Source organism: Coturnix japonica, chromosome 16, assembly GCF_054131305.1.
Source record: "Coturnix japonica strain WE chromosome 16, WE-NBRP24, whole genome shotgun sequence".
Taxonomy (NCBI): domain Eukaryota; kingdom Metazoa; phylum Chordata; class Aves; order Galliformes; family Phasianidae; genus Coturnix; species Coturnix japonica.
This window is the reverse complement of record NC_140678.1, coordinates 700,784-726,233: the sequence shown is the minus strand read 5'-3', so window position 1 is coordinate 726,233 and position 25,450 is coordinate 700,784. Positions and strand designations below refer to the sequence as shown.

The window sequence follows — 25,450 nt, the reverse complement described above, 5'->3', positions numbered from 1 at the left end:
GGGCTTGGAGGGGGGGAGAGTTTTTCTTGTGCCAAGGAGGTCCCGCGGGCACTGCTGCGGAGGTGGGTGCCCCCAGCCCATGGGACGTGAGTGCCCCTCACCCCCACCCTGGCACTGAGGGTGGGGCACGGGGCAGGGAAGACAGGAATGGGGCTGGGGGCTGCTCCCTGTCCTCCAGCCCCAGTGATGCCGCCGCCAGCTGGGGGGGCCCCCAGCCCCCATAGCCCTTCGGGGTGCGGGGCACAGCTGCCCCATCTATGTACAGCTCTATCTACATATGTACAAGGGATGGGAACAAGGGGCCCATCACCTGCCCCCCCCCAGCCCAGAGCTTTCCATACATCCCTCAGTGAGGTGGGGGGCCAGGTGGGGTCTTTGGGGTCCCTCCATCTCCTCTGGGGCAGGGGCGGCTCTGCCCCATTGCCCAGTTAGGGGTGCAGCCCTATAGCCCCGTGGCTGTGGGATGGTGACTCTCTGTGCTCTCTCGAGGCCAAAGGAGAAACGGGGTGTGGGGGAGGGTCCGGCTCTGCACCCCACATCCCCCTCCCCATAGGCAGGAGCCACCTCTCTTATGTGGCCTCTCTTATGGCTTATACGTGGCTGGGGGATGCTGTAGGGCTGCAGGTGGTGGGGATGTGGGGGTGGGTGGGCTTTAAGTGCTGCCCTCCTCAGCCGAGCGCGTGTCGGACTTGAGCTTGACGAACTCCTTGGCCACCTCGTCGTTGTTGCGCTGGGACAGGATGCGCAGCACCGTCAGCCCCGTGTCGTCCATGTGGATGCGGCGGCCGAGGGGCAGCCAACAGGCGCAGCCCCCCCGCTGCACCAGGTCCCGCAGCTGCATCACGGCGATGCCCACCGTGCGATCCTCGCGGGCGAAGCAATAATCCTTCACACACACCTGCAGCTCGTAGCACTCGGGGCCCGTCTCTGTCCCCAGCGTGCTGAGGGTTGGGGGGGAGACGGGCAGCGTTGGCACTGGGGGGGGCTCAGGGATAACGCTGTGTCCCCCATAAGCTGTATTTCTCCCCAGTTCCTGTTGTTGGCAGGGTCCCCATGTCCCACGGTCCCCATGTCCCCATGTCCCCAGGATCCCCAGACTCCTGAGCTCCCCACCACCGCCATGTCGTCACTGACATTGACCCCATATCTCCACTGACATTGACCCCATGTCTCCACTGTCCCCAAACTCCAGCATCCCTCCCATCCCATCCCATCCCATCCCATCCCATCCCATCCCATCCCATCCCATCCCCACTGTCCCATGTCCTCAGCATCCCTATGTCTTCTATCCCCAGTGTCTCATGTCCCAATCATCCCCACCTCCCCAGTGTCCCCATATCCTTAACACACCCTTGTCCCCCAGCCCTGCTCCCTTCAGGTGCCACTCACAACTGGAAGCTCTCGTTGTATTTGGGGGCCCAGCTGTTGTTCTTGGACTTGGTGGCAAACTTCCTCTTCTTGTCACTCAGGTGGGGGCCGATGATGTTGACCTCGATGAAGGGCCGGAAGATGCCCGACGTCTGCCACTTCAGGTCATTGGCAGCCACCACTGTGCCATGTGGGCATGTGAGGTTGGTGGGGTGTCAACGCCCCCAGACCACCCCCCCAACCCACCCAGACCCACCTTTCACGGTGACTTTGTGTTCGTTGGTGCCGGGGTGGGTGAAGAGCTCCACGTGGATGGACACCTCCCCAACGGGGTCCTCCACACCGGATCCTGCGTGGCCGAGGGGGCAGGATGAGTCCCAGCCCTTGGTCTTGTCCCCTCTTGTCCCCTGCCCCCCTCCAAGCCCACCGCAGTGGGGCAGGCGACGAGGGGACAGCAGCATTTGCCCCAATGTGACCCCAGGGGGAGATGGGGGGGGCAGCCACCATTGGGGCTGGCAGCAGGGACACTGCTGTCCCCTCCCCATCAGTGGGTCCCAAACCCCTTCCCCTCCTCACCCAAGAGTGCCTGGGGGGGATGGAGTGGGACCCCCTGTCAGGGGATGTGGTAACGACAGCTCAGTGTGCTCCTGTGCCACCACCACAGTTATGGGGCTGCCCCACAACGGGGGGGACTCTGTGACCTGTGAACCCCACCCCACCCTGAGCGGTGCATGCACCCATGGGTGAAGGAGGGTGGGGGGCAATGCAGGCTCCGGGCATTCAACGGGAGGAGGACGTTCCCATGTGTTCCAGCATGGCATGAGGGGGGGGCACAACCATGTGTCCCCCACCCGGCACCCCGTCCCCGTGGGCAGTGCCATGCTGAGCCAGAATGGAGCGATGGAGGGGGGGGGTCTGAGTGCGGGATGCCAAGCAGGGGGTGCAGACCCATCCCCACCTCCCCCCCCCCAAAATGAAGCCTGAAGGTGTGCGAGAGGCCAAGCAGGGCCCATAGGGGAGGCTGTGCTCATTCCTCGAGGTGATAATGGTCCTCATGGCAACGGGGTGGGGGGACGTGGGTTGTGTGTGCCCCCCCGCAGCAGCACCGGGCTGCCCTGAGCTCACACCCCAACCCCAGGCTGAGGGGATGAGGAAGGGGTCAATGCCCCCAAACTCCCCCCAGTTCAGCCCGATGCGGCCCTGTGAGGCTGAGGGGGGCACATCTGGGGGGGAGGCGGGGGGTGCTGGGGGGTGAGCGGTGCACGTACCCTTCTCAGGATAAATCTCTTCACTAAGGGTAAACCTAACACCTTTTCCACCATGGACTATTGGGGAGGAGAGAGAGAAAGGGACGGAGACACAGCACAGAGCGACGGAGAGAGGAGGGAGACAGCGTGTGTGGGGAGGGGGGGACAGCAAAAAGAGGGGGGGGGGAGGAACAGAAAGAGAGAGAAAGAGAGATCAGCGCTGGAGGACGACACTGCGGCAACACGGAGCACCCAGGGGGGCTGGGGGGACCCACAGGACAGACGGACGGACGGACGCCCTGGTGTGAGGGGGGGACACACAGACAGACCTGGCACTGGGGGCACTGAGCTCCCCACGGCCCCATTCACCCACAGAGACACAGCAGGGACAGCCCGCACCATCCACACCCACAGCACGACGGATCCCCGCGCCCCGGCCCCGTTGGTGTGTGGTTATGGGGTGGGGGTGGGATGTGGGGGTGGGGGGGGTCGTACCTTGTGCTGTCTGTGTCTGCACGAAGGTTTTGATGAGCAGGTCGGTGGCCTGTGTGTACAGGGACAGCGCGTAGCGCAGCGACTGCAGGTCGGGGCTCTTCTCCAGGAAGGTTTTCTTCAGCCCCACACCACCAGCGTGGAAGTATTGCTGTGGGGGGGCAGGTGTGGGGCAGGGGGGGCTGAGCGTGGTGTTCCCATGGGGACGGTCCCCATCTGCCCCATAGTGTCCTCACCTTGATGGTGTCCAGCGCCAGCTCCACCACTGCGCACTGCTTGGGGGTCAGGCTCTTGGCTTCCTCCCGCACCATGTGGTCCTGAGGGGGGGGACAGAAGCTCAGTGTGGGGATGTGTGGGGCCATCACCTCCCCCCACAGTGAAAGGGGACCCCAGAGCTCCCACCTTCAGCTTGGAGAGCTGCCCCAGCTCCTTGGCTGCGTTGAAGATCATCTGTGTGCCCTGCGGAGAGTGGAGAGAAGGGGGTGGAGAGAGTGAGTGGGTGGGTTGTGGGGTGGGGGTGTGGGGGTGGCACTGCATGGGAGCTCCCGGCCCCCAGACTCAGATGGACTCTGAGCCCTTTGTGTGTCCCCAGGAGCTGAGCACTCACGGCACAGCAATGGGGCTTGGGGACAGCAGGGCAGGGCGGCACTTTGGCACCAGTGACCCCAGATTCCTGCTCTGTGCCCCCCAAGAGTGGGGCAAGGGGACAACGTCTGGGGACAGCGCTGGCACCTATCAGTCCCCCTGTGCCCCATAGTGCATCTGGTTGCCCCCCATCCCCAACCCCAACCCCATCACTCAGCCCCAGGGATTCCAGGCCCTGGGACACCCCCAGGGGACACCACGGGTGGGTGTCAGTGGTCCCCACATTGCCCCACATTGTGCCACCTCCACCATGGGGACACAAAGCACGACCCCAAGGAGCGCAGCCCCACAGCATGGGGTCACCCCACAGAAGCTGAGCTCTGGCTCCATTCTGGTGTGTAATGGGGCGAACTGGGGCAGAGCCATGACCACCAGCTCCCCCCCAGCATCAGCAGCTCCATTCCCCCCCAAGCAACAAGAAACCCCACAAACCACCCCATACCTTTATTTCCTACTGCCCTCATTAACCCTTCGTGGCCCACTCCTGCCTCATTAACCCTTCTCTTGCTGGCCCTGTCCCCCCCATAGGGATGCAGCTGTCACTCAAACGGAGCCCAGCGGGACACGGTACAGAGCGGGACCCCCCCACCCCACAGCACATGGGGCAAGGACAGGAGGAGACGAGCTGTGTCCTTACTTCAGTGTGACTGGGCAGCTTCACCCTGCTCTGGAAAAGAAGAGCAAGGGACAGTTACTGGGGGCCCCAGTGGTGAGTGTGCCAGGTCTTAGCACTATGGGGTGGGCTCGGTGCCCCCCACCTATGGGACTGCGGGACGGAAGAATGCACGGAGGCAATGTGGGGCAGGAGATGCTGCCCTTTATGGGTCACAGCATGGAGATGTCAGGGGCAGGAGCTGTGGTGGTGCCAACACGGCTCTTTGTGGCACCCAGTTTTGGGGTATGTGAGCACCACAGGATGTGGGGAGGAACCCCATGGATGGGGGTCTGCTGGGGGTGAGGTCAGAGATCCATGAGATCCCTGCAGCGCCCTGAACCCACCAAGCCCTACACCCACTGGATAAACATGGCACAACCCTCCCTTCCCCCCCCAAACCAAACACAGACGTGGGGCAGTGCCCCATCCCGCACAGCTCCGGGACAACACGGCACAGAGCCACACCACACCACGCCACATCCAGACAGCACGACAAGAGGAAGCACGGACAAACCCAGTGACAACGGGGCCACCGGGGCGGCCATGGGGCGAGGACACACACGGAGCCCACGGGCTATTTACCTTCTCTGTCCCTTTGCCATGTTTTCTCAAGAGCGTGCCCTGTAGAAGCAATGTCAGAGGGTGAGCATTTGGGGACAGCGTGGGATGGGACGTGGAAGGGATGTGGGTAAGGTGAGGGCGTCACCGAGCTCCTAAAGGATGGATGGGGGTGATGGGATGATGGGGGCAGGACCCCAGGGGACTCAGTGGGGACCGTCCCCACAGGATGCTGGGTCAGTTGGTCCCCATTGGGATGTTGGGTGTTGCACCAATGGGGAACTGGTGCCCATCGTGATGCTGGACCCATGGGGTTGGTCCCTGTTGGGATGCGGAGTCAATGAAGGACTGGTGCTGGTGACTGTGGGATACCAGGCTCAGAGAGGGCCGGTCCCCATGGGATGGTGGGTTAGCAGGGAACTGGACCCACTGGGATGCTGGGCTGATGAGCAGCTGTTCCCTGCGGAGATGCTGGCTTAGTGGGACAGCGGTCTCTATGGGATGCTGGATGTTGTGCCAACAGAGAACTGAGCCCAGCGTTGGGATACTGGACCTGCGGGGGACCGGTCCCTGCTGGGAGGGTGGGCTGATGAGCAACTGGTCCCCACTGGGCTCACAGGGGTCTGGTCCCTGCTGGGATGTTGAGTCACAGAGGGATGGGTCCCCATGGGATGTCAGGCTCATAGAGGACTGGCCCCATGCAGTGAGATACTGGTCTCTATTGGATGCTGGTCTGATGAGCAACTGGCCCAGTGGGAATGCTGGACTCATAGAGGACTGGTTCCTGCTGGGACGCCGGGTCGGAGGAGGAATGAGCAGCATGGCTGGGTCAAGCAGGGCGACCAGGGAGGGTTGTGATCGGGGGGAAACTGAGGAGCAATGGGGGAGCAGGGGGGCTTTGTGTCCTACAGGGATGGCCCCAGATAGAACAGAAGAGGACAGAAGGAAACCATTGGGTCCAAGCCGTGCAAGAGACCAGAGCAGCGCTGATCCCATTCCTGCCCAGCACAGAGCATCGAGCCTCCTGCCAACCTCCCGACCAGCACCTCGTGTCCCAGCTGCTCCTCACTGCAGGCAGGGAATGACTCTGCCCTCAGCCCCACTGCGCCCACAGCCCAGCCAGGACCATAAGGGGAAACTGAGGCCCGCGGGGTGCAGAGCAGCCCTGCACACCCTGATCCCAGCCAGTGTCCCCGTCCCACCCCAAAACAGAGCGACACGACAGGGTCAGTTTGGCTGCCCCCAAAGCCGTGGCGCTGCCGCTGCCATCCCATCTCCACGCTGAGTCCAAATCCAGGTGCCCTGAATCTGCCCAACCCCAAATCCCCACCGGGTCGGTGCCAAGCGGGCAGTGAGGGGGCAGAGCACGGGCAGCCACGTGGGACGGGAACCGGCGAGGCCAGGACCGACAGACAGCGGACAGACAGACAGACAGACACGGAGCCGCCGTACTTACAATCATCTGCCATTGAGAGGCGAGCGGAGCAAGTGGAGAGAACAACCACGACGTGAGTGTCCCCATGGGATGTGAGCGGTGCCAGACCCCGGCCCATCACACTATGGTCCTCCCGGCCCCATCCCACTCACTCCCACCTCCCCTGCTGCTGCGGGGATGCAGCCCGAGGGGACTCAGCCCCACACTTCCAGGGCTGGCAAACATTGTCCACAGGGGCTCCAAACCGTCTGCACGTCCCTGTCACCGCCCCATGGCACAGCGGGCACTGCCCCATGGCAGAGCAGTGTGTGCTGGGCTGGGTAGGGCCCAGCATGGGGACAAGGAGCAGGATGGGGGCAGAGCCAGCAGCAGACACAGCACACAGCCCCACAGCCCCACACAAGTGGCTCCAGGTGAGAGTCAGATCCCAGCTCTGACAGTGACAAAACCTGGGCTCACCCCATTGGGGACATTCCCAGCCCTGCCCACGGGCCCCACGTTGCTGGATGTGGGGAGGACAGATGCAGCGACACGGAGACTGCAGATATTCCCTCTCCATGCAAGAACCATTGCTGGGCTTCACACCCATCCCTGTGTCACCCCATTCAAACAGTACCAGCCCCATGGCAAGACCCCTTTATCCCCAACATTTCCACATTCATTTTCCCAGGACGTGGCATGGAGGGGAGGATGGGAGGACGTGGCTGGATGCCTCCTGGTGCCACCATGGCAAGAAGGTGCTATTCCAACAGCGGGGAACCAGAACCAACAGCCCTGGGGTTAAGAGTCCCAAGTTCTTCCAATTGAGCCAACCAGACTCAAACACCAACACCAACTTTAACTCACTCCAGATACCTAAAACCTGACACTAAACAGAACCCTTAACTTCAGTCCCAACTCTAACCCAAACCTAAATCTAATCCCTAAATCTAAATCTAATCCCTAACCCCAACCCTAACTCTAACCCCATTCCTAACCCTGTATCCCAACTCTAACCCTAATCCCAATGCTATCCCCCACCCCAGTCCCAACCCTAACCCCTGCCCCTGCCCTAACCTTACATCTCAGGTGGCCATTCCTTGCTCAGTCCTTTCCCCAGCCATGAGCTGGGGACACACCTGTGGAGGCCACCAGCTCCTGTGTCCCATCATGGATCCAGCAGTGCCCTGCGTGGCCGCAGCTCCGTGTCCCCATCCCCCCCCATCACTCACCGTCTGGTCGGTGAGCGGCGGCAGCACGATGGTTTTCTCCATGGTGTTCATCACCAGCTTCCACAGCTCCTTCAGCACTCGCTTCAGCACCGTCTTCTCACAGATCTTGGCGAAGAGGGTCAGGCTGCAGGGTGGGAAAGGGGCTGACATCCCTGCATGGCAGCCCAGTGCCACCCCATCAACAGCCAACACAACCCCATTGGCTTTCCATGCTTCAAAGTTGGGGATACAGGTTCTGGAGGTCACCTCATGGCCATCCCAACCCTATTGGGGACATGGGGGTCCCACTCACTTGCTGTCCAGGAGGTCCATGATGGGCTGCAGGACGTTGTCAGCATCCTGTGCCACGCTGCTGCAGGTGCTGGCGGGGACATTCCCGGTGCCCTTCACCTGGCTCAGGATGTCCCCCATCTGCTTGACACACTCCTCAATGTGGGGCTGGAAGCTGAGGATGGCAGTGACCAGAGGGGTCAGTTCTCCCCCATAGGACCCCCAGCATGGCCATGATCCCCAGACCCCACACCCCCTCACCTGGTGGCAAACACTCGGCTCAGCTCATCCAGGACGTTGTTGAGCTTCACCTGCAGCTCCTTTAGGATGTCACTGGCTTCTGTGTCCAGCTTGGGGGGGACAATGTGGGGCAGACATCAGATCCCCCAGCCCAACGTTGGGGGCTCTCTGTGTGCCCCACATTCATCCCTGGGCAAGGTCTGGTGTGGTGCCATAGGGTGACTCATGCAGGAATGAGGAACCAGGGATCACTCCATGGAGAAAAGCTCCATCCCCTCCCTGTGCCCCCTGCCCTGAGACCCCCACTACGCACCTCCTTCCCCCCCATGGCTTCAAACATCTTCTCCAGCTGGACACGGAGCTGCTGGATGTTGTTCATCAGGATGCAGGGCTGTAGGGGCAGGATTTGGGGTCAGCACCAGTGCTCATGGCTGCAACACCCCATGGAGCCCCCCACAAAGTCACTGCAGCCCCATGACAATGAGACTGAGAATGTGGGTATTCGGGACCACAGTAAAGTGACAGCCACTGTGTGGGGACAGCATGAGCAGGAGGGAGGTACATCACCACTTTCTCCTTCTCCTTGGAGCAGTAGGAGGCGAAATCCTTGGAGATGATCTCGGCGTATTGCAGCAGCACATTGCTGATGGTCTGCACCCAGAGGAGGGAGGGAGAGAAGGAGAGGTGAGCCCCACAGTGGCAATGGAACCCCACGAGCATGGGGTGGTTAGGGAAGGAGTCGTGGTGGGGAAATGCCAAGCAGCACAGTAGGGTTGGGGTCGAGGATATGAGACCCCTTCCAGGTGCCCACCTTGGCGAACCTCCGCATGTAGTGCCCAACAATCTGCGGGTCAGGGCACTCAAGTTTCTTGATGATCTCAAAGCTCTGGTTGAGCTGGGAGAAAACATCCACCACGGAGCAGGAGAAGAGCGCGTGCTCCGACGTCTGCTGGAACTGGGGGGGGAGAATGGGGGCCATTGGGGTGAGAGCTCCTGTCCCCATGAGCACACAGCAGGATCGCATCCTGTGCCCATTGACCTTACCCCATCCTTCTTATCGCGCTCCAACGCCCCATGCAGGAAATCCCGCGACACTTCTTCATTCTCATCCAACCATTGGATAACAAAGGGCTCAAACCATCTGCAATGGTTGCACAGTGAGCACAGCCAGCACAGAGGCACACATCCATCCTTACCCCCCCCCAGGAGCTGCACTCACGCAGGGTATTCGGGGACTCGGCTCTTGAAGGAGGGCAGCTCGGTGACGTACTCGTTGTACAGCCACTTCACCTTGAAGTGCAGGTTCATGTAGTCCGCACTCTTGCACAGGCGATGCTTGTCGTGCTCTGTGTGGGGAAGATCAGAGCAGGGGGGTCTCATCCAGCCCCAAACCTCTGGGAGTTGTGTGTGTGGGGGGTGTTGGGTGACTCCAAAAATGAAGGGGAGATGGGAGGGCATCATGGGGGTGCTGAGGAGGGGGTGGCCATGCTGTTGGAGGTGCCACTCACCCTCCATCGCGTACTTCATGTCCTGGGCAAAGAGGTTCCACATCACCTCGGCGCTGATCTTCCCCACGTTCAGCTCCTGGGGGAACCTGGGGTGGGAAGGACCCCACAAAGGCTTGGAGAGGTGAACTCCAGCCTCCGTCCATCACATGCAGCTTGGAGAGCCAACCCCAGCCTTCACCCCACGTGCCTCAGCTTTCCCCTTGGTAGAACGGGTGTTGCACCCCATGTCCAAACTCAGCCTGGTTGGCACATGATCCTGAGTGCCCCTTTTCCTATTAATCAATGGTTACTCACTGGTTCAGGCAGGGTGTGTAGGAGTTCTTGTCCTCCTCAATAATGGACACGATCAGGGTGATGAGCTTGGACCAGAAATCCAGGTTTTTGATGCTGGGCCCCTGCTCCTCGGGGGGCACCTCACCTTTCTTGTTCTGGAGCAACAGGGATGCAGTGGAGGCTTTGGTTACCCACTGTTCACCCATTGGCCCCATCGGGTTCATCTCTGCGGTGGAGCACAGGGGGAGCATCACTGGGAGAAAAGAAGGAGAAGGGCTGGATTTGGGGTCCCACGCACCGGGTCGGTCTGGTACTCGCGGCTGTAGAGCTCGTGGCAGTTGTTGAAGATGTACTCGTAGGTGGAGTTGAGGCACGCCTTCACACAGTCCTTCACCACCTGGCTGGCTCGAGGTGGGCTCTGCAGCTCCTGGACCTGTGTGGGATGGTGGCAGGGCTGCAGCAGGGCCAGCAGCCCCCACCCCAAAGCTGCCAGATGTGGAAGGAGCAAATACCTTCATCCGGAAAAAGGTGATGCTGGTCAGCAAGTCCACTGTGGACTTGAGATCCTGCAGCCGCTCAGGACTGCTGGCAGGGAAGTTGTTCTGCCAGGGGGGAGAGGAGAGGAGGGTCACACGCTGAGGGGTGAGAGTGGACCCCATTGCCCGGGTGGGGAAACTGAGGCACAGCAGCACCTTACCCGGTACATGGAGAGGTCAATGCGCAGCGAGTTGTGCAGCTGGTCGAGGAGTTTGACGAAGCGTTCCTTCTGCAGAGAGACGCCCCGGGGACGGGTGAACGTGGGGATGGAGGTGGTGGCCGCCCCCTCCCCGCTGCACCCCTCCCCAGCCCTCTCATTTCTGTCCTACTGTCCTGTCATCCTTCCATCCTGGTGTCCCGCTGACCCTCCCACCTCCACCAGCCCTGTGGTTGGGGCAGCCCACGCTCTGTGGGGCTCGTTGGCAGCTCTTGGTGGCTCCAAGGCACACGTGGTCCTGGCAGGGTGCGGATGGGGACCGCTCGGTGCTGGATGCACTCCTGCATCCCTTCAGCTCTCTCTGTGTGCTGGAGCAGGATGGGATACCCCTGCCTTCCCTGGGCTCGGAGAAGAGCATGGAACATGTTGTAGGATTGCTCCTCCCTGTGGTTCAACCCCGAAGAGAGCAGAAAAAAAGAGTGTGGGGGGAGCAGTGTGGGGTGCTGCATTTCCAGCTTCGAGGTTGAGCTGTTCCAAGACAAATCAAGGGGGATCCCAGGAGTCAGATGCTCCTGGGGCTCCTTCGGGTCTGTCCAGGCTGCATGGGTGTAACACCACGGGCTGATGGGTTCCTTTGGGGATGAGGGGCTTTAGGGCATAAATTCACCTCCCAACTATGGGGTGAAGGGATGCCAGCCCACACCGGGCTGCAAATACGGCATCTGAGCTGGAGGTAAAGCAACTGCTTTGCCCCAAATGGAGAAGCACTTTGGGTGCCCCTATGCTGGGGGGGTTGGACACCCCCCTGTTGGCCACACCAGGGCCGGGCTGTCCTGCAAACCTTCGGAGCCGCGCTCGGTCCCCGGCACCCAACGGCTGCAGCGCGCTTAAATCGGACCCGCCAGGTGCTCGGGGATAAAGCGGCACGGCCGGGCACTTTAGGACCCAACCTTTAGGCTCTCTAAAAAAAGAGAAAGAAACAAAGTTTTTAAAACCCTCCATGTTAAGACAAAAAAAAGGTGGTTTTTCTTTTTCTTTCGTGTGGTCTCCTCCTGCCGCACGGCTCTTGCTACCCTTTGCCCTAACCGAGGCTGGGCTCCGACCCCATAGCGCCTGCATAGGGGGATGCAGGGCTATCTGGGGTGGGAGCACAGCCCCCTCCTCTCCCGTGTCCCCGTGGGTGCACCCATCCCCGGAGCAAACTCAGTGTGACACCCATGGGTGCTGGCTCAGCTGGGTGAGTTTGCAGCGGTTTGGGATGGCACCCGGTGCGCGTGAGGCCGTGCAAAGCTCCCATGTGGCACTGGCATTATGAACTGCATTGCCACCCCTGTGAAGGCACTTCAACCCAACCCAGCGTTGTGAGCAAATTTTGACTTTCTCCAGCAGAAAATTTCCATCCCGTAACACAAAAGAGGGATGAATTTCGATGCCGAATCCCCACTGCCCTGCGCCATCGGGTGGGGAGCTGCCTTGCACGGCCGCATTCGCCCCCTTTTTGCCCCCCACCCCCTCCCCAAAGAAGAGAGAAGAAGAAGGAAGGAGTGTTTACGCACCATCGGACTTACCCCGAAATTGGAAGCGGCAAAGCGGTCGGAGGCGGAGACGTTGGTGGAAGCGGTGGTGTGGGCGTAGTAAGCATTGATGTTGGCTAGGAGGGTGCTCATCACTGCAGGCACCCCCGGGCACATGTATTTGGAGGAGAGGCAAGCAAAGTGCCTGAGGGAAGAAGTGGGAGCCATGCTGCTTGTCTGGGGGGCACACATTGGGATCTTTGGGGTCTTTGGGGTATGTGGGGATGTGTGCACACAGGCAGCAAAGGGCAGCAAGATGCAGGGCAGCAAAGGACTCACGTCATGGCCTGGTAGATGGATTCCACCCCGTAGCGCATGGCAAACTCATCCACAATCTCCTGTGCTGTCTCATCAAAGTAAACCTTCCAGGCATCGTCCCCTTTGGCATCAGGGATCTTCACCGCGCCGTTGTTTTGTAAGTCCGTCACAAAGTGGAAAAGATTCTGGGGGCACAAACGAGGGTCCCGTTATCACCCCGGGGTTGGGGGCAGCACGGTGTGGGTGATGGGGGCCACATGGTGCTCACCTCATGCAGACACGTGTACTGCACGTGATAAGGGGCCACCTTCTCCTCGCCCTTGATCTCCACGCTGATGTGCAGCCGGATGGCTCCTGACACGGCCGACTTGTCCGTCCGCTTGTCTAGGGGGACACAGAGAGTATGAGGCACCCAGAGCAGCCCCAAAACCACCCCATTGCAGAGGGTCCAGGGTACAATGGGACCCCTCTCTGTGCCTCAGTTTCCCTGCGATCCCAATAGGAAATGATACTTTTGGCAGCATCCCCCACGCCTTCACAGCAGGGTGAGGGTTCCATCCCAGCACAGCACTCACCCAGGTTGTACCAGACGTCCATCTCCCCGCTCAGCGTCCGCACCTCGATGATGGTTTGGCCCAGGAAGTCGTCGGACTCCCTCTTGAAGCGCTGCTTGACGCGGGACTTGATGTCATCGTCCTCATCCCAGACACGGACTTTGATGCGGTCGGAGGAGTTATGGCACTCACTGCGGGGGGGGGGGACACCAGGATGAGGGGGGAAACGTGTCTCAGTTTGCCCAAACCCAGGGACAGCTGCAGCTCCCATGGACCCAGACAGCTTCCACACAACTCACAAATGGAAGTTCTCCTCCCAGACCGGGTTGAGGTTTCCATAGATGGTTTTAGTCCTTTTTTTTGTCTTCCCAACCTGGACGGTCACATAGGGGTCACTGGAGCCCGTCTTATCCTTTGCTTGCAGGCCCTGGGCACAAACCACTGCAGGAAGGCACGGCACAGTGCAGCACATCAACCCATCCACACCAACCACACGTGGCACAGAGGAGAGAACAAACAAAGAGCAAAGTCAGTGCTGCAGCCATGCTGAGCTCCCCACGCTGTGCACACAACAGCATCCCCCAAAACCGCCCTGCAGGACGAGGAGCTGGGACACACAGTGTCCTCATGCACAGGGATGGTGACACCTCCAAGGACTGGAGCTGTTGTATCCCCACTCTAACCCCAAATGCTGTAGCTTAGAGGGGATGCAGTGAGGGGAAGCAAGAGCTGTGCCCACAGGGATGACCCATGATGGGAGCAGCGGGGATGCAGTGCCCCCATGGGGGTGATGTACCCGTGATGCTGATCTTGGCCGACCACTTGGAGGTGCCATCCAGGACGCTCTGCTTCACCGCCTTCATCTGCTGCGTGTGGGTGGTTTTGGTGACCCCAAACACCTCCTGGATCAGCTCGAAGATCTCCGGCTTGTTGCGCTCGCGGATCTTCATGCGGTCCTTCAGCACCATGATGATGTTCTGCGTGCGATCCTCAGCTCCGTGCTTGGAGCTCTTCTCTGCTGCCCCTGGGGGGGGAAAGCGACAGGTGGCACAGGGGGGCACAGGTCATAGAATCATCATAGATCATAGAACAGCTTAGGTTGGAGGGGACATTAAAGCCCATCCAGATCGACCCCTGCTGTGGGCTGGGTGCTCCCCAGCAGCTTACTCTGCAGGCAGTCGGCATTGAGCAGGTCCTGGCACTTCTCGTGGCACTTGACTCCGCACTCGGCACAGCGCATGCCCTGCCGGGCGATGCCCCACAGCAGCCCCTCACACTCGTAGCAGTAGGTGGGGGTGGTGGCCGTCCACACCTCGAAGTTGTGGGGTGTGGTGCAGGAGATGGGGTAGACTAAGGCTTGCAGGGTCTTCTTGTAAACATGATTTTTCTGGGCGAGAGGGGAAGAGAGAAGGTGAAGAGCTCATGCAGATGGCACCGTGCCTGAGTTGGAGTGATGGCCACGTGGGCACTGCCATCCCGACCCCATTGACTGCATCCCCACTGCTGCCACCTCCCAGCACCTACCAGCTCCTCATTGTTCAAGGTGCTGGAGGCCAACGCAGATGTGATTCCTGCTTTCCTGGACTGGACCAAGGACTGTAGAAAAGAAGCAGAGTTACCAGTCCAGCACAGCCCCTCTCCATAAATCCAAGACCCCCTGAGACCCCCAACAGGGCACTCACCATCGCCTGCAGGCAGCCAGGGTGAGCAGGGAACAAAGATCCATCATTAGGAGCTCCATCACAGCATAACCCCAACCCTAAACCTGCCACGGCCCACCAGCTGATCCCCACCCACATTGCCCACCCCACTCAACATCCCCAAACCCCAGCACTGACACAGCACAGCAGAAGCATCAGCGGCCGCCCCAAGCGGGCTGGGGACAGGGACAGTGCGGGGGGACAGCAGGGTGGGATGGGGCATGGCTGGGGACGGCATGGGGATGCCCTGGGGGGGCACAAAGTGTGGGGAGAGCTGGTGAAGGGCAGCTAATGGTGGGTGCAAAGGGCTCTTGCTTGCTGAAACTGGTGCCTTTTGTCACTGGAGAAGTGACAGTGTGGGGACATAGGGGTTGGGTTGAGGTCCCAGTGAAGGGATGGCACAGCCCATGGTGACAATGGGGACAGGAGCACGGGGTCCATAAAGGCAGCGCTATGGCACCTGTAGCACCACCTGAGCTATGGGGTGGTGGGACAGGAGGGGATGGGGGACAAGTCTGTGCTACGTGACATGGGCCAAGATGACACTGATGCCTCAGTGTGGGGACCCTGCAGCTCCGTTAAAGGGAAGCACCCTTGGGTGGGCAGCGCCGTCCTCCTGGTCCAGGCCACCCCAGCCCCCCCCCCCCCACACCAGGAGCAGAGGTCCGGCCGCCCCCAAGGGCGCTCTCCCTTTAACCCCTTCATCCCACGCTCACCAGATCGCTGACTAGAGGGAGAGATTTGCGTCCGGGCTTAATGTCGGGCATGCTGTTAATGCAGCGCAGAAACCTTACAGCCGCCCCCCTACAGCCAAGGGGCGGCCAAGCCAGGTTGGAGGAGAGAGAACAGAGAACACAAGCCATGTTAGAGGCGGCGGGGGGCGCGGGCGGCGCGGTCCAGCGGGTGCGAAGCCATCGGCTGTGGGGCGCAAGGCGTTAAAGGAGGAACCTCACCAAATCGCTAACTAAAGGGATGGGCTTTCGCTTGCGAATATCCGGCATGCTGTCTATAATGATCAGCCCGCCGCCAGGCCTGCAAGAGAGACGAGAGTCAGCGGGGAGACGGGGAAACTGAGGCAGGGAGGGAGCCCCGTGCTGCTGGGAGCAGCGTGTGCTGACGGTGCTGCTGGGACGAGCTGTTTTCCTTTGGTGCTGCGGTGGGAGATGCAGTGAAATGAAGCCCTTGGGGTTCAGGTTTTTACTGCTTGGGGGACCCCGGGAATTGGGGAGCCCCGCTCAGGACCATGTAGCAGGAGGGATGAGGGAGCTCTGTGCCCTGACACACTCACCTCCTCGTCGTCCTGGAGGAGCAGTGCCTGGGGACATCTCCAAAGCACCGAGTGACCAGCGTCCAGCCCCAGGTTCTGCCATCCAACCCCACACAGCCCCAAAACTCTATATCCAAACCCAAAACCGGGAATCCAACCTGATAATCTGCCATCCAACCTGAAATCCTGCCATCCAGAGCCACAATCCGGCCCCAGCCCATGGGGGACAGTCCCCCACGGCTCCTCCCAGCCCCCCAGAACGCTAACACTGCTGCCATGGGGGCAGCCCCACGTCCCATAGGTACTCACCCGCCTTTGAACCAAAGTGATTTGGCTTCTCCATCGCCTTCCCCACGAGCCTGAAAAACAGGGGGTGGGTGTCACAGACGTGGCACTCATCACCCGGATGGTGGGCAAAAGGCTGGTCCTGAAAGCACGGGGCTACAAAATGCCATCAAACAACCACTGTGTGCAGGGGGAGGGGGAACCAACCGGCCCCCAAAGCTCAGTGTAGGATTCGGGTGGGATGGATGCACTGTGCACAAGTGCAGGTTTGGGGAGCATCACTGGGAAGGAGCAGCGGATCCAGGGGAGAATGCGGGGATTGGGGCGTGTGTAGGGACCCCCGAAGGATTTCTGGGGGGAAAAAGGGAGGAAAAAGCCAATTGTTCCTCCCTTATAGGGTGGTCCCTGCACACGTGGGCACACGGGGAAGGCACACACGGTTCCATTGGACGTGCTTACCTACAGCCCTCCCCTGCGGGAAGGGGAGATGCGGGCACAAGGGCCATGATGGTGGAGAACTGAAAAGTGAAGCGGTGGGGAGGGGGATCCAGAGCCAAAACAAAAAGAAAAGATGGAGGATGGAGTCTAAAAACAGAACAAAAAAGTGTCAGCGTGATGCAGGGATGGGGTGACGGGGTGGCACTGGCATGCAGCACACATGGGGACTGTCCTCAGCTGTCCATGGGGCCATCAGTGGGGTCCCCACTGCCCCCCGGGGTGTGGGTGTGTGTGGGGCGGGCAGTGGGGTGCTCACCTCCTGCAGCTGCAGGCAGACCTTGTTGAAGGCTCGCAGCCAGTTGGCTTTGGCTCGTGCTTTGGGGTCCTGCACCTCCGCTTCCACCGGCTCCCTGTGGGGACATGGACAGTCACTGCCTGCACAGTGATGGGGTTTGGGCATGGGGGGTGTGGGGATCCCGATGGGTTGTGAGGAAATGTGACCATGGGAAATGCTGCTTTCTGGCTCTGCAAAGGCAGAGGGTCCAAAGCAAAAGATGAGGCTCCTCTCCCTTGAGTAACCCTGACTTGGCACCCAGGGGAGATGGAAGGATCCAGCCTGGAGCAAAGTGAGACTGGAGTGGAGACATGGATTACATGCCTTCATCCTTCTGGGAATAGCAGGAATGGAATTGTGGAATCATGGAGTCATAGAAGAGTCATAGAGTTATGGAAACATGAAATCAGAGTAATAGAGACATAGAACCATGGAGTCATGGAACCATGGAGACAGGGAATCATGGAATCGTGGAGTCACAGAAATGCAGAGTCACAGTATCATGGAGTCATAGAATCAAGGAACCACGGAATCATGGAGTCATAGATAGAATTGTTGTAGAATTATGGAATCATAGAGGAGTCATAAAGTCATAGAGTTAAAGTCATAAAGTCGTGGGATCGTGGTGTCATAGAGTCACAGAATCATGGAACCACAGAATCGTGGGATTATAGAATCACAGAATGGTTTGGGTTGGAAGGGACGTTAAATATCATCCAGTTCCAAGCCCATCTGCTGAGCCAGGCTGTCCTTCAAGCATTTCCCACCAGCTGGAGCCAGGAGCACCTGCCCAGGGATGACTTCCAGTTCTTTTCCTCCTCTCTTGTAAAATCCAGATGGGGAAGAAAAGGAGAGGAACGTTTTGAACCTGCCAGGATCCCGCAGAGCCCGGGGTGATGTGGCAGTGGGAATGGAGCCCAAACGGGTTCAGGGACCCTGCAGGACCTCAGCCCTGTTTGTGGGAATCCTCAACATGGGGCTGCCCACAAGATGGGCACTGCAGGCAGACCTGAACCGAGGGCCACCACCGAGCTGTGTCATGGGACCAGAGCATCCCCAGCCACAAACCCCCCTCCTACCTCTCATCCTGTTTAGGGGGCTCAGCTTCAGGTACTGGCTCCTGCACGGGAGCTTCATCTTTCTGCATCTCCAGGGTCTCCTGTGGGGCAGACGTATCCTGCTCCTCCTTCCTCTCCTCCTTCCTCTCTTCCTTCCTCTCCTCTTTCTTCTCCTCTTTCCTTTCCTGCTGCTGTGGCTTCACCTGCGGGACCTGTTGCTGCTGCTGTGCTTTCTGTGCTGTGGGATAAGTGTCGCGCTCAGGGGCTTCATAGGCACCCGGCTCCCGCAGCTCTTCCTCCTCCTCCTCCTCCTCTTCCTCCTTGGGGTAATCCTCCTCATTCTCACTATAGTCCTCATTGAACTCCTCCTCCTCCTCCTCCTCCAGGTAGAGGTCATCATCCTCATCCTCCTCCCAGCGCGGTGAGTCCTTGCGGTAGCTGACGGAGCTGTGGCAGGAGTGGTAGGAGTCGCCGTCCCTCTCGTCCAGCTCTGAGTCCCGCAGACTCTCATTCTCAAAGTCCTCGCTCAGCTGGGAGCTGCCTTGGCTCAGCTCTGCCGACGAGGCGTAGCGGCTGCTCCCCGTGGGGCTGTGGGGTGAGGGGACAAGGACAGGGTTCCCGTGGGTCCGTGCCGTGGCACCGCCTGCCCTGTGTCCCCTCAGTCCCAAGGGGGTGGATGAGGCTGGCATGGAGGGGGGTCCCACCAGGATGTGGTCCTGGATGGGCACTGGGCTCCTTGCACCGGCAGACGAAGACACAGACCCCAGTTTGGGTGCTGGGGTGACCCAGATCTTCCTGACTGTCCCTTCAGCTTGTCCCTGCCATGGGTTGGGGCACAGCATGGCCATGTGGGTACACACAGCCAGATCCATCCTCCTAATCTGGCCCCTAACCCCAAACCCAATGGGCTGGTTCTCCTGCACCCGTCATAGTTGCCCCAGATCCATGGGCACCACCACTCTAAGTGCAGCTCCAAGTGTGCTCCTTCCTATGGACGTCTCACCAGGAGCAGCCCTTCTCCAAGGGCACTCCCTCTCCCAGTGCACCCCCCTTTCTGTGGACACCCCCTCCCTATGGACACCCTTCTTCTCCAACAGCATCTCCTCTCTTAGAGCATCCTCTTTCCATGGGCACCCCCTCTCCAAGGGCACCCCCTTTGTATGGACCAATCATCCCTTTGCTTTGGGGATCTCCCTTTGCTCTTTCTATGGGGCCAAAGCCTTCTCACCTCCCCTCCCCGCTGCCCCCTAACCAGCACCCTGCTCTCACTGCTACCTGCACCCATGAGTGCAGTTGGTCAGGGGGGCTCCTTGCACCCTGAGTGCTCCTGGGGGTGGGGTGTCCCTGTTTCCACGTGGCTCTGGGGACTCACATAAGCACACATGCAGACAGGACAGGGACAGGGACACGCCATAGGAAGAGGCCGACACCACGTCTCCAGCCAGGGCTCGGTGTGGGCGAGGGGGGCACAGGGAGGGAATGGGGGGAGCAGGGGATGGGGCACCGGGAGGGGGGGCTGGGGACACCCAGGGGTGCAGGACATCCAGGTTCCTTGGGGAGGGGGTTGGGGCAGGGAGAGCAGGAGACACGGCTCGTGCCTGGCCTGATCCTGACCCTGGGGGTCTCAAAAGGTGCAGGGGGAGCTCTGGTATCCCCGCATCACCACCATGGGGAGCAAGTGGCAGCGCGGCGCGTGTTCAGCCCCAGCGCCAGCAAAGAGCAGCAAAAAGGGGCAGAACCCAAAACCCTCCGAACGTCCTCACTCCGCTCCGGTTCTGCGGGGCGAAGCCTCCCTTGCCGGGACTGGTGTTGGCCTCACCGCGGCTGCAAGGAGCGACCACAGCACTCAGCGAGGACGGCACACGGCACACGATGCGGTAACGACCCACCTATCCGATAGGTCTAAGGACCGCCTGCTCTCAAGGGAAGGCTGGCGGCTGGTCCGCCTGCTGGACGCGGACACGGACTCAGCGTCGCTGCGCCCGTTTGGGGCAGAATCTACGCTACCGTAGCGTCTGCCGGGGAGGAGAGGAAGAGGATGGTCAGAGAAGCCCCAGCACCGCCCGGCACCGCGCTGTCAGCTGGGGATGCTGCCTTGGAGGCTCCGTGTGCTGTGACCGCAATGCTCGGCCCCTCTTTCCCTGGGTTTGGGGTCGGAGGTGGCCACAGATGGGGGGGGTTGGAGCCCAAAGAGCTTGAAAACTCCTCCATCCATCTCCGGCAATGAGGAGAGGCTCAGGGCTGCCACCCTCCTCTTCCTCACCTCTCGGCCAAGTGTGATTTCCCTCTGCCACCCCGCTGACCTCAGGGTGGGAGCAGAGGGGGCCGGGGGGGCGGGGAGGGGGCTGCTGGCTGCCAGGGCTACCTGATGGGCCGCTGGTCGGAGTAATCCATCTCGTAGCTCTGCATGGAGTCGGTGTAGGAGTCGCGGGAGCTCTGCTGCTGGTGCCGCATGGGGTATTGGTGCACCGAGGCGTTGGGCTGCGAGGTGGTGTAGTAGGGGGGGGGGATGCTGTTGCTGGTCTCGCTGCGGTAATCGCTATCCCGGTCATCCACCGTGCTGTCGGGATCATCGTCTGCAGGGGGATGCCATGAGCGGGATGGGGACACCCCAAAACCACCCCCAGTGCGTCCCCATATGTGTGTGTGGGGGGGGTGGGGATACTCACTCTGCTGCTCTCCCCAGCCGAAATAATTCCAGTTGCCTACAAAGGAAAGGGTCGGGGGGTCAGGGGGGAGGGGGGCAGCACCAGGAGCTGCTCCTGCCCGGTGTGGTGGCACCAAGGTGGGTTGGGGACAGTGCCTGGGACTTACAGCACTGGGAGCCGTGCACGGGCAGAGGCTTCTCCTGCTCCTCCTGGAAGGCGTACTGGGGGGGGGGGGACAAGGACATGAGGGCTGACTGCAGCCCCCCCAGCCCAGCCCAACCCCTTTGCTGGGACCCCCCCCTTACATCGTCCTGGTCCCGCATGGCATTGAGCTGCTCCAGCTTCTTCGCCCAATACCTCGCCTCCTCCTCAGGGATGTCTGCAAGGACAGAGACCCCCATAGGTGCACAGAACCCCCCCGGGGCAGGATGGGCCCCGCAGGTTTGGGGTGAGGACGGGGCACCCACCCAACGGCAGCTCAAAGCGGGTGTCCAGGAGGATGCGGTGGAAGGTGGGGTCCTTGGTGCCTGAAATCTCATTGTCGGTCATAATAACCTGCGAGTCCAGAGTCAGCCATTCCCCAGGACCCTCCTGTGGGAAAAGAGGGCTCAGGGGGGGCACTGGGACACCCCCAGCACACAAGTGAGCCAAGCGTCCACTGTGGGGTGTCACTGCAGAGCCTGTGAGCAGCCCGAATCAAGGAGTTCCACCTCCATGCAGGGATGGGGAAGCCACCCAGGGGGGTGTCCCCATGTCCCCGTGTCCCTTGGGGTGTATCTGGGGGGCAGAGGGGGGGGTCCTACCTCATTGGACTGTCGGATGGTGCGCAATGGGATCCACACCGTCCCCACCATGGTGTCCCAAATCAGGCCCTTGTTCCACACCTCCACTGTCAGGCCCAGGTCCAGGCGGTTGATCTCGCTATGGGATGGGGGAGAAATTGGGGTCATCTGCCCCTCTGTCCCCCAGGGTGCAGCTGGGGCTGGGGTCAGAGGGAGCAGCAGAGATGGAGGGACCCCAGGGATGAAGGGAGCAGTGGGGTGGGGGGATCCCAGGGTCCCGATGGGGATGATGCAGGTAGCAGCAGGGGTGGGGGGATCACGAGGTCCATACAGGGTTCACAGTGGGGTGGGGGCCCCTTTTGGGGTGGGCGCACTCACAACATGAAGTCCTGCTCCCAGGCGGGCAGGTTGCCCCGCACTGCGATGGTGGTACTTTTGACATTCTGCACCTTCAGCGTCACGTAGGTGTTGAACTTCTCTGCAGGAGCACAGCAGGGGATGAAGGGACCCCCCTGTACCCCCCCCGGCCCACACACCCCCTGTGACCCCCCCCCAAGGTCCTACCCAGGGATCCCCTATCTCTGTCCATTCCACCCCACACAATCCTGGTGATGCCCCCTGAGTAATACTGAGCCAGGGGTCCCCTTGCCTCCCCCCACCCCCCGGTGCCCACTCACCTTGAGGCCCGTCGAATTTGGCCTTTTTAACTGCAGGGACAGAGAGAGAGAAGGATGGGATCAGCTCAGGTGGGGGCCGAGGGTACAGTGAGGGGTCCCCAGGTCTGACCTCTCCCACGAATAAACAACCCATATGGGATAGCGACCCATAGTGAACAGCTTTCCCCTGCTCACAGCGCCTCACCCCCTTCCAAAATTGGGTCCAGGTGGGGAAATGGACCCAATTGGAGGATGGGGTGGATGCAACAATAGAAGGGCAGTGCAGCCCCCCCCCCTCCAGCACCCTTTGTGCATCCCTTGCACTGGGGCTGGTCCCGCAGGGGGAACCCCATGGCCATTTTGGGGTGGTTTAGGGTGACTGGGTGCCCGCATTGGGGTGGAGGAGGCAGCAGCGTCCCACGGGGGTCCCCATCGGTGTCCCCAGAGCTGCCATAAGGGGATGAGATGGGCAGGGATGACACAGCACCCGCAGAACAGGGGAATGACGCCGGTGCCAGGGATGGGGGGGGGGGGGGTTGGAATCAACGTGACCGAGGAGGGATGAAAATAGCCCTGGCGATAGCAAAAGGGAATTTGATTTCGGTGACGTGCCGGCACCGCAGGGGACAGGAGACAGGGGACACGTGTCTGAGGGGACGTGGCACAGGGAAGGGGGCAGCGGATGTGGCACGACGTGGCACACACAGCCTGGAGGGGGGGGGAGGAAGGGGACACTACGAGGGAAATGATTGGGATCCCCATTGGGATCTCACTGGGATGCTGATCCGCGGCCTGGACCATCCGCTGCCTATGAACCGGGAGAGCAGAGGAAGGAAAAGCTCCAGAAATACCCGATGGGAGCAAACCATCAGTGAGGACACGTGGCTCTGCTGGCTGCCATCAGCAATGGGGACGTGTCCCGCTGCCACCATCTGTGGCTGCATGGACCCCCCCCACGTGTCCCCAGAGGCACAACGGGGGGCTGAGTCTGGGGTGTGCAGATTGGGCACGATTTGGCCACAGTGCTGTGGGGGGGGAGGGGGGGATGGGGATGGAGGGGCCATGAGTGGGAGATGGGGACCCCCAGAGCGGGGTCAGACTTTTGGGGTGTTTGGCAGTGGGGAAACTGAGGCAGGACGGACGGAGTGGGTGGGCAATGGGATGGACACCAGGCTGGGCCTGTCTGTCTGTCTGTCCACCCCTCTGTCCATCTGCCCATTCAGCTTTCTGCCAGTGTATCCACCCACCCACCCATCCCTCAGCCCACCCATTCACTCACTGTCAGCCCATCCATCCCCCTGTCCCTCTGTCCATCCACCCCCTTCCCACACCCCCATCTCCCTGCTCATATCTGCCCCCCTGCTGTCCATCTGTCCATCTGTCTCCCCCCCTCCTGTCTATCTTTCCATCTATGGACACCACCCTGCTCCTTTTGGTGACTGTCACCAGGTCACCCCCCCCCCCCCAACCCTTGGGTGCTGCTGTGGGTGATTCAGCCCCTTGGGAAAGGCAAGGGACCCTTGGAGGGGGGGGGGTGGGGGGGCACAGCCATGTGGGGACGTGGCACTTCCACCCCCGTGGCCCCAGAAATAGGGTGACACGAATCGCAGTGCGGGGGCTGCCACTCGTCACCCTCCTCCTCCCAGATGTCACCACCCTGATTGGAACTGGGAGGGAATCCCAGACTCTGTGTGTCATCGTCGTCCCCCCCCCATTCCCAGTTCCTCCCAGTTTGGGTCAGTGACACCCCCAATTAGGCCCCCATCAGCACCTGACCCTAACCCAGCCCCCCCCCCAGCATCACTGGGCTCGTTGCCCACTCTGCAGTGGTGCACAAGGAATGAGAGGGAATGAGGGGCTGGGGGGGGGTCGCTGGGGGAGAAGGGGATGGGGGTGTGATTGGGATGGAGAGCACGTGGGGGAATTGGGGCTTTGGGGGGAGATAAAGGGATGTGGGGATGGATGGGGGATGCTTGGGAGGGGGATGTTTCGGGGGGGTGGGGATGGGTGGGAGGTTGGGGGTGGGGGGCTGGGAATGTGGGGATGGGTTAATTGGGAGAGTGCAATTAGTGCAATTAGGGATGGGGTGTTATTGGGGTGTTTGGAGGATGTTTGGGGAAAGATGGGGGGATTTGGGGATGGATGGGGTGGGGGGGGTTGGGAGTGTTGGGAATGGGAGAGAGGATAACGGGGGGAGATGTGGGGAGTGGGGGGGTTGGGAATGGGGGGGTCGATGTGTTTGGTGTGGGGGTGGTTGGGGATGGAGATGGGGTGGGGGGGGTGGGGATATGAGGTTTGGGGGGTGGAAATAGTGGGGGATCCGTTTGATCTGGGGATACCCGCGGGGATGGGGCTATTTTGGGGCGGGGGGGGCACACAGCTATAGGATTGCATTTAGGGCTCAACCCCCCCCTCCCTTCCCAGCACCGACACATTGAGCCGAACCGCAGCACCCCCACATCGCACCAGGGCGCGGCCCCCCCAACCCCCCCCCCATTTCCTCCCCCCCCCCCTTAAGTCCCGCTCCATTCACAAAACCCCTCATTTTTATGAATGGAGCAGCTCTTCCACCCCCCCCCCCCACGGGAAAAAAATCCCCGATCTCCTCCCCCCGGCGGGGGGTGCTGCTGCTGGTCAGGGGTTCCTCTGCCGAGGGGGGGCTCTCCTTGCCGTGTGTGTGTGTCTGTATCCCGTGTCCCCCCCCCCATTTTGCCGTACCTCCGACGCAGAGCAGCGACATGATCTCCCCACGGCTCCGCACGGAGCGCGTCCCGCCCCGGCGCTATGGGGCGGCCATTTCCTTCAGCACCACGGACAGCGCCCGTGACGTCAGTGCCCCCCCCCCCCCCCCCATCGCCCGCCCCCGGGGCTTAAAGAGACCGAAATTGGGGGGGGGGGGGATACAAGGTGTGTGGGGGGGGTTTGTTCTGATCTTTTTTGGTGTTCTTTTATTGTTAAGGAGGGGGAGGGACTTGTCTTGGAGATCTATGGCATTAGGGGGGGTTATATAGAGGTGAGGTGCTGTGGGGGGGTCTGTATGGAAGCGGGGGTCCTGCCTGGATAGTGCAAGGGGGAGGGGATTCTGTTCTGCCCACATTATTGGGGGGGTGTCTGCCCATATAATATCTGGGTGGTTTAGTCTGTCCATATCTAACATAAGGGGGGGCTCCCCAAATAGCACCAGGTCTATTCTGCCCATGGGGGGGGGCTACCACTGTAGCACCAGAGATGCCTATTCTGCCCATATTATGTGGGGGGGGGGGCTGCCCCTACGTTCCTGGGTGGGGGGGCCTGTTCTGT

General features: G+C 60.8%; 1 protein-coding gene across 14 annotated transcripts; it reads right to left on the bottom strand.

Moving 5' to 3' along the window:
- Positions 1 to 420: 420 nt before the first annotated feature.
- UNC13A (unc-13 homolog A) lies at positions 421 to 24,961 on the bottom strand. 14 transcript variants are annotated; one of them, XM_085517532.1, is made up of 45 exons: positions 24,869 to 24,961; positions 22,172 to 22,201; positions 21,873 to 21,972; positions 21,516 to 21,633; positions 21,180 to 21,303; positions 21,018 to 21,091; positions 20,879 to 20,933; positions 20,734 to 20,769; positions 20,430 to 20,640; positions 19,954 to 20,079; positions 18,086 to 18,652; positions 16,989 to 17,082; positions 16,259 to 16,308; positions 15,393 to 15,486; positions 14,507 to 14,578; positions 14,150 to 14,369; positions 13,779 to 14,006; positions 13,282 to 13,423; positions 13,004 to 13,173; positions 12,697 to 12,812; positions 12,450 to 12,613; positions 12,153 to 12,315; positions 10,600 to 10,668; positions 10,415 to 10,504; positions 10,201 to 10,335; positions 9,924 to 10,057; positions 9,630 to 9,715; positions 9,341 to 9,467; positions 9,166 to 9,262; positions 8,933 to 9,076; positions 8,689 to 8,772; positions 8,435 to 8,512; positions 8,143 to 8,231; positions 7,904 to 8,056; positions 7,612 to 7,735; positions 6,422 to 6,427; positions 4,990 to 5,028; positions 4,390 to 4,419; positions 3,510 to 3,566; positions 3,344 to 3,424; positions 3,111 to 3,258; positions 2,637 to 2,693; positions 1,625 to 1,717; positions 1,390 to 1,549; positions 421 to 941 (listed from the first exon to the last, which is right to left on the bottom strand). In XM_085517532.1, exons 1-45 carry the CDS (start codon positions 24,888 to 24,890, stop codon positions 653 to 655), a joined length of 5,346 nt encoding a protein of 1,781 aa, XP_085373658.1. In that variant the 5' UTR covers positions 24,891 to 24,961; the 3' UTR covers positions 421 to 652. The 14 variants fall into 14 exon arrangements, with proteins under 14 accessions (XP_085373658.1, XP_085373644.1, XP_085373645.1 ...); XM_085517518.1 differs by lacking the exons at positions 6,422 to 6,427; positions 15,393 to 15,486 and adding an exon at positions 15,636 to 15,714; XM_085517519.1 differs by lacking the exons at positions 6,422 to 6,427; positions 15,393 to 15,486 and adding an exon at positions 15,636 to 15,714 and having other exon boundaries at positions 12,165 to 12,315.
- Positions 24,962 to 25,450: the final 489 nt, after the last annotated feature.